Source organism: Clupea harengus, chromosome 18, assembly GCF_900700415.2.
Source record: "Clupea harengus chromosome 18, Ch_v2.0.2, whole genome shotgun sequence".
Classification (NCBI taxonomy): domain Eukaryota; kingdom Metazoa; phylum Chordata; class Actinopteri; order Clupeiformes; family Clupeidae; genus Clupea; species Clupea harengus.
Window position 1 is genome coordinate 11293768 of NC_045169.1, and position 15598 is coordinate 11309365.

The following is a 15598-nucleotide window of genomic DNA, read 5'->3' on the forward strand; positions in this document are numbered from 1 at the left end:
CAATCTTGTTACAGTTTATTATGGGCTGCAGGGATAACTAGTAACTCCGTTATGAGAAGTGAGACCATGTATAGTGAGAAAACTATGAATAGATTCATAAGTCGTTTTCTGTACCATATTAATTAATCATTCAGGAACCAGCTGCCGTTGTCACACGGCAAAGCAATCCTCCACTTGACCAATGTGTGTGTTTTGTCAGCATCTTTTGTCTGTCCCATGAAAGCGTGAGGAACTAGAAAGCGGAAGAGGCCAGACCACACTCTGGGATATGACAAGTCAGCTATTTTTGCACGTAATGACAGATTTCACAAATCCTACAATTTGGTGCTGAGAGACAAAAGTGTCTTGTTTCTCAAAAGGTTAATATCCAACATCCAATGATCCAACATTTGTTTAATAACACTATAATTGAAGTTGAGCTGAATACTAATCAGTAGAGATATACTGTATGTTTGTTGCATACTGGAATAATGAGGAATACAACAATGCACCCTAACCCTAGAGAATTCAGGAAATTCATTTATTTGAGTAGCCTATTTATTTTGAATGTGATTAATAGTTTTTTTTATTAACACCTTTGTTTTTTTCTGTGGTTTTAAGTGACGATTCTTTTTATAACATTCTGAAACGCACAATTAAACAGATGCTCTAAAAGTATTTTAAAACATTCGCCTTCCTCTTTGTTGATGTTTACATTTACATTTAGTCATTTAGCAGACGCTTTTGTCCAAAGCGACGTACAAGGGAGAGAACAGTCAAGCTAAGAGCAATAAAAAAGCATGGTGTAACAGTAAATACTACTTTACATGAGAATTAGAAAAACAACAACCTAGAAAAGAGGAAAAAGAAGTGCAGGAATGTAACTGCTGAAGTGCAAGTTAAGCGCTAGTCAGGTGCCAGTTAGGAGGGGAGGTGCTCTCTGAAGAGTTGGGTCTTCAAAAGCTTCTTGAAGGTAGAGAGGGACGCCCCTGCTCTGGTAGTAATGTTCCAGTTGCATCTTCTCTTTGCAACATACTGTTGTCATGCCCGAAGGAATAATGGTGACTGAGAGATGACAAGACCCTTGTGATTTCACAGTGGAGAGCAAGAAGAGGTGTTGGAAGATGCCAGGTGCAGGTAGAGATTACCGTGGTGGGGGGTGCTACTGCTGCTGACAGCAATGGTTTTGTTGAAATTATGATAATTAACCTGGAGTAGTTTCATTGACAAAAATAAAACATCAATAATGTTAACACCCTTTTGGACTTTGACAGAAGTATTTTAATATTCTGACCAAGGGCTAACAAAACTGTATGTCTCAAAGGCTAATGCAAGCTGCCCATGGGAAGCGTTGCTGAAATGTAAAGATTGCTATCCTTTACATTTATGACAGCGAAAAAGAGGAGTGGCTTGTTAGTTTTCTTTGGTTTCCAGTCACATATTGTAATGAGCATGTGCAGAGGGGTGGAGGAAAAAGAACTTCCCAAGTTAAGTTATTAAAAACTGTGTTTGAAGAATTTGGGAAATTATTGTCAACATCCTAGAGAGAAAACAATATTAAACTAAATGCTTAACAAAACATTTTGTGTGTAGTAGGCTAGTAGGCCTACAGCAGTTAATTCGAAGTTGACACTGCTTGAAGGAATGGAGTAATAACATTGTCTTTATCATACCAAAACAGTGACGCGAAGGTGGGGTGGCACTGGAAATTCACTTCGTCGTAAGTCACATTTGACAGTAGTTGAATACGGCGCATTCGTGAGAACTTGGGATTCGAAGGAACGAAATTAAATCGTACAAACGAAAGAAATGCTGAAGTGGACTGGGTGAGATCAAACTAAAAGTGTGCCTGGCAGCTCGCTAAAGGCGACAGGTTGAAAAAAACCTATGATTACCTAAACTTACTTGGCTCATGTTGGATAAGAATGGCATTGGTGATACGCATGTCAACAAAGTGGACGATCTACATACCGTGTTTAACCTTGATATACGTCTCCATCGTGTCAGCGCAGGCGGCAATAGAAGGTAAAGATATACATTAAAAGCTTTCATGTCAATTTGCTTGGGAAATATTGATCTTTTATCATTATCACCCTTTCGTTTGGACAGTAATGAGAGGGCTAAGGCAAGGGAAAATAAAAAGTTGTTGTGAATACAAACACAATAGTCGCTGACAATAAGATGCTGTCAGTCAAGTTAATAGCCCTAAGTAAAATACATTAGTCGTATAGGCCTACTTAAGACTAATGGCTAGATTATTGTCTGTAACCACCCTTTTCCCCCAAGAAGGCTGTAGGTGTCGACTGAAAACTGTAGGTCAAATTCTTATTTATAAGACAGATGGCTTATCATGTATGTTCTAATAAAATTAGTGACATTCTTAAATGTTCCATTTGAACTGTTCCAGGGGAACTTTTCAATTCTCTCCAGCAGACACAACTGGAATGGGCATCTTCACCAGCGAAAGCTGTAAGACCCTCTAATAACTTAAAATAATACTTTTTCGGTCTTATTCTGTATAATGAAATGATTTTTTGGTTTGTTTGTTTCAGTGGAAGAAAATGAGAGGTGGTGCCAAATCTGATCACCAAGTTTATCAAGCTTGCATGGACAGCTTTAAAGCCACCACCAAGCATTTGTTTACTACTTCGATTCCCAGAAAGAATGCTATCAACGTATTATTGGATATAAAGTTTGCCCAGGAGATCGAAATGGGATCTGCTCTGTTAAGCACACTAAATGTATCTCTAAAAGAACCCGGAGGAAGAAGGTTAATTTCTAAGCTCAAGGCACCTTTGGGTTTTCCAGTGAACACCGCCAATATGACTGTAGTGGAGGCGTACCTCCACAGCGCGGAGGGGCTTAACGTCGGGAGGTTGTCGACGGACTTCCAGCTTGTCTTCTCTTACTCCGGTCCCTGCATCTTCATCCACGCTGTGAGGCTGTACTACAAGCAATGCCCCACGTTTCAAAGCAACCTGACCGAATTCAGGGTGGCGCCAGCCGAGTCTGGGCTCCAGAGCGGCACCTGTGTGGTCGGATCAGTGGAGGTCACTCCTCCGCGAAGGGACTGCCGACCAGATGGGTCGTGGGGGCCGTTGCAGGGGATGTGTGTGTGTCCGCCAGGTCACCAGGAGGCACGAGGCTCTTGTGAAGGTGGGTTTGTTAGTGACTTACACACACACACACACATACACACACACACATACACACACACACACACATATCTGCTATGGTCTGATGTCAGATGTACAGTAATGTGATAATGGCTTGTAAAGGGGGCATTTTGAAAGGTGTTACCACTCAGATTAAATCTGCACATATAGCATAGGGACAGTGGACCACTGTCGGCCCACTGAGGGCAGAGCAAGCGGTCTGCTGGCCATTTGCTTGTCGGTTTTCGGGAGGTCCACTGGTGAGCCCACCGTTTTGTTACTTTTTAAAAAACATTTTTGCTCTTTATTTATTGAAACTTCATTAATGTTCACCAACCCTTAATTCAGTGGATTGCCCGAAAACCCTTGAGCAAGGGGCCAGCTCTGCCCCCAGTGGGCTGAAAGTGGTCCACTGGCCTTTTGCTATATGGGTTTCTTAATATCCACGCCCAATTAAACTAAATATGGTAGTGGTCCGAGAGCGGACCAGAAGTGGAGTGCCAACCAAAATACTGCTATATGTTTGCTATCTCTGTGTGTGTGTGTGTGTGTGCCTGAGTGTGTGTGTGTGTTGTGTGTGTGTGTGCGTGTAACAATACGTTGCAACAGGTTGTTTTAGGAGGTTACGGTTAACCACATACTTTGAATACCCCTGTGGGCAAGATTTATTTGAGGTCTTTTGTTGTACTCAGAGTTGAAGCTCGCTTTTTCCATATCGTTGTTTCATAGCCACAGAGGAACCAAACTAACAGTTATCCTTTTCTGTTACACCTATTCTGGTATTGTCCTGTAGTAATACATTTTTGGGAGATTGTACATAGATGGATAGGTCCCAGCACTAAGAACTTTAGAACATCTCCTGATATAGTTCTGTTGGGTGATTTGAAGATGGGTGGTAATGGGTTGAATAACATAGTAATACTTCTAGCCAAGGCATTCATTTTTAGAGCTCAAAATATGAATGAGCTTAATCCAACTTTATTTAAGAAATATATTAAAAAAAAACCAGTTATCGTTTTCGTACAAAAACAACAGTCAACTAACTAACTTTCCTTCCCCTCCTCGAAGAACTTGAAAACGTGTCCCTTCATGCTGTCACTTGTTTTGTTTTAGCCTGCAGGATTGGAACCTTCAAGCCAACCAATGGCAGTGGAGGATGCCACCAGTGTCCCCCAAACAGTAAGACTGAGATGGAGGGTGCACGTCAGTGTAGCTGTGTCCATGGATACTCGCGGTTGCCGAGTGACCCTGTTCACCTTGGATGCACAAGTAAGTGTCTTCATAGGATATGTTGTTGATTTGTGTGAAAGGGATGTGAAGACTTAGTAACAGGATTTGGCAACTTGTCAGTGGATGTAGGTGATTTGATGTTTTTATATCCACACCGGACCACAGTATTCAAACGACTTTTTAAAAATCATCACTCGAAAAAAGGATAGATAGTAAATATAAATAGCGTTTATTTTCTGCATGGCTACAGCGTGTCTTTTTTTCTGTTGGATACTTCTCTGACTGTTCACGGGGATACATTTGGTAGTCACTTTTTAAATAACCAATAATAAGGTTTAAAAATGTAATAAACATTCACTGTCTACACTTCTACTCCAGAACCACCTTCAGAACCTGTCAATCTGACACACCACCAGCTCAGCGATTCCACCCTAGCCCTGCGCTGGGGCCCGCCCACCGACCTGGCTGGCCGACAGGAAGTGACATACACGGTGGAGTGCTGGCAGCAAGCGAGCGAGACGAGTGGCCAGTGGGCCCCGTGTGGTAACGCCACGACTATCCTCCCCAAGTCCAGAGACCTGACAGCCACGGCGGTCAACATCACCGGACTTCAGCCCCATCTAGACTACAAACTAGTTGTGAGGGCCGGTAACGCCGTGGGCTCCAGTGCTCACACCACAACCACCATCCAAAAATGTGAGTGTGGGAGGATAGGCATCTGGTGTTGCCAAGTGTGTGACAGGCGGTTTCACACCGGCTCTTTGGTGATGTGGTTGGAACTGGAGAGGGTGGCTGGGTGTGGTGACTGACTCTTCGTCCTTATGCTGTTTTGGTTAGGTTTTCCAAACTGTTGTGAAAAAATCTGCCAAAAAAAACCTTTCTTTGAGGGACCGGAAGGTCTGTTTAGTGCACATGAAAGATTGAAGGATAGGGATTCTCCACTGTCTGACCGCTTGGGCAGGGCTCTTACAGTCATACAGGAAATGCTTTGGTGCTTCAGTATCCACCATAGACATATATACATCTATGGTATCCACAGCCTCATGCCCACATATCAGTGTCTGCATTTCTCAGTGGTGATCTTTGACACATATTGTTGTATTGTGATTCAGTAAATGTAGAAATGTTTTGTATTGTGTATTGTGGCCTTGTTTGCTACAATGTAAGTAATGTGTGTGTGTGTGTGTGTGTGTGTGTGTGTGTGTGTGTGTGTGTGTGTGTGTGTGTGTGTGTGTGTGTGTGTGTGTGTGTGTGTGTGTGTGTGTGTTTGGTATGTTTTGCACCTATGGTCAATTTGTGTGCATGTCTTTGTTTGTGTGTGTCTGTGTGTCTATCTTGAATTGACAGGGAAGGTTCCCAACGCTCCCTCAGTGCCAAGTCCAGAGAAGACACCGGAGAAGCAAAGGTCTCCATCCCTTGGGCTGCTGGTTGGTGTGTTGGGTGGAGGCATGCTGCTCATTGTCCTAGTGCCTGTCGGATTAAGTCTGCTGCGCAGGAAGTACAGGACTCTCATGTAAGACTGACATATTCCCAGGCTTCTTTCAGTGCCACTATGTGCTAATGGCCAGGGCTAAATGTAAGCTGAACTGTCTGGGCCATATGGAACAGGCCAAGAACCCTTTCAGGAAAGAATGGTGTAAATTCAGAACAGGCAGTTCTTCAAGCTTAGCTCATCAGAACCATAGCTGATCTAGATGTTCATCTCAAGCCATGCCCGTATTAAGACTTCATGGTCCCCCTGGGCAACAGTGACTCTCTGGTGCCCACCTACCCCCACCCTGCAGAACACAAACCATACCTATCCACCGGGGTGTATTGGTCCTTGAGTAGAAATACTTTCTTACTGTACTCAAGTATTATTTCTGAGTATCTGTACTTTACTTGATTGTTTTTTTATACATACTTTTTGCTTAATACTGCTCCACTACATTTTCCATACATTGATGTAACCTATGTAAGGAATAATGCACTGGGAGCAAGTCATATCACAGCTAACTTGCCAAAGTAATTAATGCATATACCGGTACTGTAAATTATGTTTAATGTGAACTTATGTTATTAGAAATCATAACTTAATACAGTGCAGAACTATTGTTTTATCTTTTGTTGACCTTAATGAAATGAAATGAAAAACAGGTATATTATTCGTCTAAATCATAAGAAAGTTTATACTTTTACTTTTGGTACTTAAGTAGGATATACAGACTTAAATCTGCTATAATCTACACAGAAAAGGAGAACATGAGCACATGTACAAACAAATCAAGCTTTATTTATTTAATCGAACTTGCCCAAAAACAAGTCAGAAGCCTGCCAAGTAGCCTACGTTATCAACCAGTATATGGGGACATTAATAGCACTTTATTAACAATGCATAGTATAGTTATCAATCTTCATTGCAATTAGGTAGCACACCAAACAATGAAATCTGACATTACAAAAAGCAATCCAACGTTAGTTGGATTAAGTTATCATTAAACCAACTCACAGCACCGCAAATAAGCATTGCAGTTCACAAAGCTTTCCAAAACTTAAATAGCTAACAAGAAGTGATGACGGCTATCAAAAACATCGGCGAGGTTATGCAATTAGTGACACACACGTACACTGTTCAAACCTTTGCAAGCGCAGTGAGTCTACTAACGAACTATCATTTCAGAACCATTGGGAGCAGACAGCACGCACGCACACACTTTGCCTTCTGAAAAACACAGATTTACACTGTTCAAACCTTTGCAAGCGCATTTTTTTTTAAAAAGTGGCCGCATTTCTACACTCTTTATCTTTTTTCAACTGTCGTTCTGCATTACCGCTAAGTTGCTGCCGCTTCATCTTGATCGTTCTGTTGGTGCCTCTTTCGCTGGGTTTGTGCATTGTGTTTGGAACGTCAAATTGTGCTGACGGGGTCAGAATGAAAAAATAAATAAATAATTAAATAAAAAATACATCGGTTGCTTGGTGCCCCTGGAGTCTTGGTGCCCCTGGGCAGTTGCCCAGTTGCCCATATGGTTAATCCGGCCATGTCTCAAGCTGAAGCTCATCCGTTGTGTGGGGTTCTGGAGCTCCCTCCCCATTCCTTGCATGACTTCCTTCTATCCCTGCTTCAAGCAGACTAAAATTAGAACTTAGCGTTGTGCTAATGTTCTTCATCAGCTAAATCAAGTATGTTCAGTTGATCAAAAGGGCCATTAATGAGTACAGTTAGGTATACAGGGAAAGAGGAAAAGATTGATTGGGTTGGGGGATGGAGCAGGCCTTACAATGTCTTACCATGTCTTACCATGTCTTGTCCTACTGTGCTCTATCTATTGGACAACCGTACTGAGCCGGGTAAGAGTTCTTCAGTAGTGTATAATGGAGATTCAGAACAGCTGAAAAGTGCTCAGCCCTTCAGAATGATGGTCCTAAAAATGTTCAATTCACGTTTTGCCTCTCTACTGCACACCACTGTAGTGCGCATAGTAACACTTGTGACTTGAGTACCTGTGTGCCATGTACTTACGGTGTGCTATGCTATGTTTAGTCCATATCAGGAGGAGCCTCTGTTGCCATCGTACCCAGTGGTGACGTTCAGGCGAGATATGGAGGACCAGTCTAATCCAGCATCATCTGATGGTTGTGCTAGAGCTTACCCAGGTTACAAAGTTTTTTTGTTTTATTTGCTTGTGTTCATTTTATTAACAAATAATTATTTCCTGGGTATTTCCTGGGTATTAATCTACAGCTAACAAACTTAATTTCCTTTCATCTTAATTTCATTTCTGCATTGTCATACACCCTCACTTGCTCTGCAACCTCAGCATCTTTAAAAATGATGGCCTCCCTCAAAAGGGGTTTCAGAGTCCTAAATAAAAATAAAAACAAATCTGTCCTGAAATGCCCTTTCATACATGCAGTCACCGCTTGTAATGAGAAGTGGGACTGTTGACCTTTCCCTCCCTCAATTTTCCTTGACAAATATCCTGCCAGTTATGGCAACTCCTGATAACATCTCTCTCATTGTTTCTGTGAAAGTTTTTGGTTTCGGTACAAGTATCACTGTGCTATGTCGTACTTACTCTCTAAATCTGTGTTCATGTTCCTCCCTTCTCTGGCCTAGCTATGTTGTCAATTCTCCCACTCTTTCTCTGACACTTTTTCTCAGTTTTCTCTCTGTTTTCTCTCTTCTCGCAGCTGCAGTTCAGGTTCTGGCTGGCATGAATGAGAGGCTGTTGTCGAGTCTGAGGGAGGTGTTGGTTGATCGGGGAAGTCTGACTCTGGGCAAAGAGCTTGGCAAGGGTATCTGTCACACACACACACACCAAGTATAAAAGCACGACGACAAAACAGCCACTTGGTTCTGTTCTGATTATTGTTCTCAGTTTTAGTGACTTTGCTTGCCTTTACACGTGCCATTGAAATATGTTGCACTCTGGACTCTAGTGTTGTGCGTGTTTACAATATTGAATGCACCTGTAATTATATCTCTGTAAAACTGTGGTTTGTTGGGTTTGGCATATTTCTTAAAAATATTTGAATCATGTGCATTCCATTGCCTTGTACAATATCAGTTCTGCTTCACAATAGCAGCTGCTGTATATAGTAGCAACTATTCTGTACATAGAATCACTCATGTTTCTCCGACCACTTGTTGTAGAAAGCCAAGTACTAGGCCTAATGCTTTTGTGCGGCTTCCAACCATTACCATGTTGGGTGATTTTGGGGTAAGGCGTGTCTCTCACATCCCCTTCCTCTGTTCCTGTCCACAGGGGAGTTTGGATCTGTGTATGAAGGGATCTTCTGTCCCCAGGAAAGACCGCAGATGAAGGTAGCAGTAAAAACCATGAGAGGTCAGTGTGCCAACTTTGTGAATGTACGTCTGAAGATGAAGTATGAAGAAAAGAAGTGTTGTCTGATAGACTTTTTTCTTCAGCTGGAATCCACTGTCAGGAGGATCTGGAGACCTTCTTGAAAGAAGCTGAGATCATGAGACATTTTGACCACGAAAATGTGGTCAACCTGCTGGGTAAGGCATTCTCACATTGATCCACAGATGCCTGTTTGGACATGTAAGGCAGGACGGGAATCTTTGGATTGTGAAAACACAGATGGCCTCCTAGTTGCAATTACTCATTAGGTGTGGGTCAGTGGTTGTTATATAATGTTGTAGATTATGCCGTTAACAACATTCCAGAACTTCATTGTTCCATTTGGTTGAGAGCGCAGAAAGACGAACACGCAGAAACCTTTGGCAACTCCCAGTTCCGCCATTGGTTTGGAAAAGTGGTTCCTTAAAGACACCTGCACATTCACCCGCAAATTAGTTTGGACCCAAAAGAGGATATCTGTAGATTATATTCAGAAACTCAGATGTGATACCTGTAGCCAGCAGCTGAATGCGTCTTGCTGGCATGTAGATCAGCTACCTAAGCCTTGAAAACCCCTGAGTGGCCTGAACTCAGAGGAACTCAGTGGAACGCTCACACACATACATCGATGCACACACACACACACATAGATGCACACATACACACACACACACACACACACACACATAGATGCACACACGCTGTTAGGTGAAAATTCACCCTAGTTACCTCTGGACTCTGGGGCTGCATATACTGTAAGCATATTTATTAGACAAACAACAACAACAATTGCAATCGGGCTCACCCCCAGCACAAGGTTGAAAGTGAAGCAATGATAAAGACATCGCACAAGGTTTATATAGACAGAAGTTTAGCGTTCAGTAGGGATAACCACGTGGTGGATTTCTGACGTCCGAGGCAAGGATGGAAGTTTTGCACAAGGTCGGAAGAAGCACAGTTCGACCCTTCTTATCACCTCTGGTCTAAACATGCTCTTGTACATATGCAGACTTAGTGGCACCTAATAATTTAAGTTACACACACACCCACAGAAACACAGAAAAGCCATGTTCCTGCTTTCATAAGCACATGATTCATAAAAGGAATATATTAATACAAGGCACTTGATTCATATATTCTTAAGTCATTAACAGTGCTTGGAAATTATCTCCATCACACGAACACACACACACACACACACACATAGATGCACACACACACACACACACACACACACACACACACACACACACACACACACACACACACACACACACATTTTCATGTTTTAATGCCTCACAAATCGTTCTGCTCACAGTTATGGACATTCGTTGAATTTAGGGATGACACTGTCCTGTTTTATTTTGTCTGTGTATGTGTATTTTGAAATGTTGAACTTTATGGTCAACTACGGACACTGTCATCCAGACTGCGGATTCTTTGTCCAGATTTTCAGTCTGCAGTGAGATACAGAATGTATTGATCTCCAGTAGAAGTTGATGGAGTTTCGATGTTTGTCCTATAGGTGTCACTCTAGAGCAGGATGAGGAGTCTTCTATCCCTGTGCCACTGGTGATCCTGCCCTTCCTGAAGCACGGAGACGTGCGGCGTTTCCTCATCGCCACTCGCTATGGGGACATTTCTATGGTGAAAAACAATATCTTTCTCTCTCTTCATCTTCCCCTACACACGCACACGCACACGCATACACACCCACACACACACACACACACACACACACACACACACACACACACACACACACACACACACACACACACACACACACACACACACTAACACAGGATGTTATAAATGATAAAGCAGCTTATTAACTGAATGGTTATTATAAGGTTACTATTGTCATGAGGAAAATAATACAGAACATTGCAATATGAGGAGTGATGATGAATTCATGCTGAACTGAGAAAAAAATGGGACTGGTGTGAATTCTGAGCAGATCCTTGCACAATGTATTAAATGAGACAGTTGCTATTTATACTTTTGATGCATTTGTGATGACTAAGATGGCTCACTTTCCTCTGCTGCTCCAGTTTGTGCCCTATCAGAGTCTGCTGGGCTTCATGATTGACATAGCTGCTGGGATGGAATATCTGAGTTCAAAAGGCTTCTTGCACCGGGACCTGGCTGCACGCAACTGCATGTGAGTCCAGTAGATGGCGACAAAGCACAATTGTTTACGTAGCGCTACTATGTGTTGGCAGGGGTGCGCTAAGGAATTTTGGGCCTCCTGGAAAAATATTTTGACGGGCCCCATTTTAATTAATTCAAAGGTTCCAGTGACATTTTTGGAAATTCTTCAGCTGTTGGCAACTTGAAACGCTATCACCTTTCACCTCACTACTGTGCTAGATGTGTTGGTACAATAGCTTGTTAGAATGTAAACTGTTTTAAGAGCACAGTACTGCAATATATCTTGTGATAAAAGTTTGTGATAAAACAGTTATTCAGAAAAGGGTATATTTGAGCTCAGGCAACTTAAAGACATGCTAACACAGTGATACGGCAGATTTACTTAAGTCCTCCTTCCTCCGATCACAGGTTAGGGGATGACTTGCATGTGCGTGTGGCGGACTTTGGCCTTTCCAAGAGTGTCTACAGTGGCAACTACTACAGACAGAAAGTGGCTGTCCGTCTGCCTATGAAGTGGATGGCAATGGAGAGTCTGTCAGAGTCCATATTCTCCACCAAGACAGATGTGGTCAGTTCCCCAGAACTTGTCTCACATAGCCTCCACAGTGTGTGTCATTGTGTATGTGTGTGTGTGTGTGTGTGTGTGTGTGTGTGTGTGTGTGTGTGTGTGTGTTTTTAGGTTTTTACAATTATATAGGTTGTCCTCTACCCAGCAAAAGCCCAGGAGTATGAAATACAATTTGAGATAAGAGTTTCTCCGAAAGGAAATAGATGTGAGTAATTCAAGCTGCAGTAATTCATGAAGACACAAAACAGAACACATCATCATCATCATCATCATCATCATCATTTATTCAGGGAGAATTGACTGAGCACAGGGCTCTTTTGCAGCAATGCCCTGATTGAGGCTACATAATACAGAAGAACCATAAATAAACAAACCATACCAATACAAAACAGACAAAATAAATAAACAAAACACATTAAACAACTCAGAAATTAAGTATAAAAAAAATTATAATATAAAGTAAGAAAATAAAATCAGAGAATCATTTAAAACAACAGCATTGAGGCACATCCTTAGCATCTAAAAGGCTCTTAAATTGGTTGACAGACAAATACTTGGTTAGTTTCAACTCCACTTGAACAGTGGTCCATTTATGGGAAGCAAAGAACTTAAAAGCTATTTTACCTATATTAGTTTTTGTAAGGGGGATTTCAAGGGAGAGGAGGCTCTGTGACCGTGTGTTATGACAGATGGATTTTAATTTTAAAAGTGACATGAGATAAATAGGCAGTTTTCTAAAAACAACAACATATTTTGAACCTGTACTTGAGTATACCTGCCTTTCATGTTTTAAGAATCTACTCCAAATGAAATTGATCTAAGACATTCACGCTTAAAACAACCCATGGCATTCACTAAAATTGCAATTACACTGGAATATCTCACATTCTTTGACATTACATGTGCTAAGTGGAGGCTTTGTCACTCTTCTTTATACCAGTGGTCTTTTGGAGTGACCATGTGGGAGATCATGTCCCGGGGGAAGACTCCCTACCCTGGGGTTCACAACCACGAGCTCCTGACCTACCTGGAGGCCAGCCACCGGCTGAAACCACCTGTGGACTGTGACAGCAAACTGTGAGTTTCACCACCCACTTCACCATATTGTAGTGTTTGTGCTAACTAAGAAGGCTCCTCAAACCAGACTGTTAGCAAATGATGCTGGGCGGCCTACTGGAGCAGGGTGAAGTGGAACATGGTCCAGTTCTAAATGGTGTCAACTGGTGTCATTTGAATCAAATTTGACCAAAGGGCTAAAAGAGCTGACAGAGTATACATATCTTGGTCTTATTATCTTGGTCTTATTATTGATCACAGATGATGCCGGGATCAATGTGCACCTGACTAGGCTGAATGAGAAGGCAGGCATGGTCACCATGGATAGAGGGCATCCACTTTCAGCAGAGTTCCAGCCACTCCCTTCTTATCGGAGGAATAGATACCCCAATATCAGAAAAGAAAATGTATTCCGATGGCAATAACTCAATTAGACAAGATATGGTAGCCATGGGAAGTCAGGTGTAATACAATGGACCAGTGGATGAAAAGGCATGGATGCATAGAGGATGTGTTCACTATTTATTTGTATAACAATTATTGGAATACAGTTATCGACTTGCACTTTAAATGTCTGCCTGGAATGTGTTCATATTTATGATGGCTGCTATAGATGATTTGGGATTATTGTGGTTTCCATTTATTTATATGCTTTTAATGGTTTATATGTTCAGATCTACACTTATCGATATATACTTTAAATGTCTGCCTGGACTGTGATGGTATTTATGATGGCTGCTATAGATTATTTAGATTATTGTTCTTGTTTATTTGATGTTCTTTTATTTGTCTGTATGTTATGTGCTGTACCACAAACTCCCTCTTGGAGAACACTAAGGTTTTGTAAGTCTAGGTCTAACCATGTCAAGGTTGTAACTTCGTTTCACAGAAAGCAAGATGTTGTGTCACTGTGCCTGAAGCTACTGTCTATAGGTTTTTTTTTCCACTGAATCTAAGTGTCTGGGTCTTGAGTGTGGGAAATTCGCCATGAGCGAATCAAATTATCCCTTTTGTATCCTTTTCACAAATGATGTCTCGAGAGCCCCCCCCCCCCCCCCCCTCCCAGCAAACGGCTATCTCATATCTGTGGCGTAGTAGCTGATGATGGACGTAGTGTGTTCTCAATACTCATCCAAGTATTCACTGGCAAGCTCGTTGGCTGCCTTGCGTGGCTCGCCTAATTGAGTCAATGTGAGCTCTGCTGGCATGCATGGCGCACAGGAACTCTGACTCAGACCAAAACAGAGGGGCTTATTCATCCGAGACGGCTCTGAGGGGACTCTTTGATTCTGTCTGCTCTTTGATTTGAGAAGGAAGGAGACCGCAGTAAGCTACTTTTTGGTATCAGATTGAATGTGGATGGGGAAAGTCACTGCGCTTAAGAAATTAAGTTCAGGAAGTTGTGGTCTATGGATGTGCAGAGCAGAGACTACCTACCTGCTGCAGACCTCAACTACACATGTGAATCTATGAAAACATGTTGTGAGTTCTAATGAGCTCGGCTACTAATAACAGTTATTTTCAAAAGCCCACAACACACCATCTTGGATCAAGCTTCATATCCAAATTGAAGTAAAATAAATCTAGAAAGAGTGGTAGGCTTATTTTTAGGATTAGGTTTATTTGAATATATCGATGATGTTAATTACTTAATTTGCTGCTTATAGTATAGACACTGAACCAATGTATCACCCCTGTTGTCATCACTGTAATGAAAGCCATAAGCCACAGCCATACACCGACCCTGTTTGACCTTTTCCTTATCTCTTTGTGTTGTTGTATTTTTATCTCCGATTGTCTCTTTCCTCATTCTGTTCCACTCTGCCTCACCACACTTCTGTGCCATTGCTCTTTGACTCTCTCTCTCTCTCTCTCTCTCAGATATGAGGTGATGCTGAGCTGCTGGGAGAGTGACCCAGGACAGAGGCCTGGCTTTGCAGAGCTCGGTGTGAGACTTAAAGGCCTTCTGTCTGAGCTACCACCCCTGGAGGCCAGCAAGGAGGCCCACTACATTAACATGGGCCTGGAAGCTGCCAGCCAGGGGGGCGCATTTGGAGTGGACCCCGATTTGGAGGAGGCCACCATGGGCAACGATTACCAGCCAGGGCCTGTGGGTGCTTGCCTTCCTCCACGGGAGACAGAGCAAGAGTGTGATGGTGGAAAAGATGAGGCTGAATATTTGTTGTTTGTTAAATGTGATTCAGCTCCCGGGACAGAGGACTAGAATTTTGCATTACAAACTTTGGACTTTCTGTGCCTTACGGGTGTGAATACTCAGGGTTATCGTTGTTTATATTTCTTTGTGTATGTGTTTATGTATGTACACCCATGTGTCTGACAGAAAGGGAGCGAGAGAGAGAGAGAAAGAGAGAAAAGAGAAATATATATGCATATGAAATCTATGTATTTTTTTTACTTAAATGTTTTTCTATAGAGCAATAGAGATCTGATTTTAATGCTCTGATTAACTTTTAAGATGTAAATAAAACAGGTGAGATAATTTGTATATGTTGAGTCATGTGGTCTTCAATGAATTTGAGTTTTATTTAAAATAAATACACTTTCCTTTGCATACGCCTGACATGAAGTCAATTCACTCATGATTACTC

At 42.0% G+C, this 15598-nt stretch overlaps 1 protein-coding gene across 1 annotated transcript; it reads left to right on the forward strand.

The window, feature by feature from the left end:
- Positions 1-1293: 1293 nt before the first annotated feature.
- On the forward strand, positions 1294-15559 carry si:ch73-40a2.1 (tyrosine-protein kinase receptor UFO). Its single transcript, XM_012832776.3, has 15 exons — positions 1294-2004; positions 2387-2448; positions 2532-3135; positions 4248-4403; positions 4743-5060; positions 5712-5877; positions 7888-8000; positions 8538-8642; positions 9113-9193; positions 9277-9369; positions 10737-10858; positions 11266-11375; positions 11774-11933; positions 12874-13010; positions 14871-15559. Exons 1-15 carry the CDS (start codon positions 1905-1907, stop codon positions 15211-15213), a joined length of 2670 nt encoding a protein of 889 aa, XP_012688230.2. The 5' UTR covers positions 1294-1904; the 3' UTR covers positions 15214-15559.
- Positions 15560-15598: the final 39 nt, after the last annotated feature.

What these genes read in the sequence shown, in the direction of transcription:
- si:ch73-40a2.1 (XM_012832776.3), top strand. Translation starts at nt 1,905, where the DNA reads ATGGCATTGGTGATACGCATGTCAACAAAGTGGACGATCTACATACCG. An exon ending in AGCGCAGGCGGCAATAGAAG is followed by an intron (nt 2,005 to 2,386) that starts GTAAAGATATAC and finishes GAACTGTTCCAG; the next exon opens with GGGAACTTTTCAATTCTCTC. An exon ending in GTGGACTGTGACAGCAAACT is followed by an intron (nt 13,011 to 14,870) that starts GTGAGTTTCACC and finishes TCTCTCTCTCAG; the next exon opens with ATATGAGGTGATGCTGAGCT.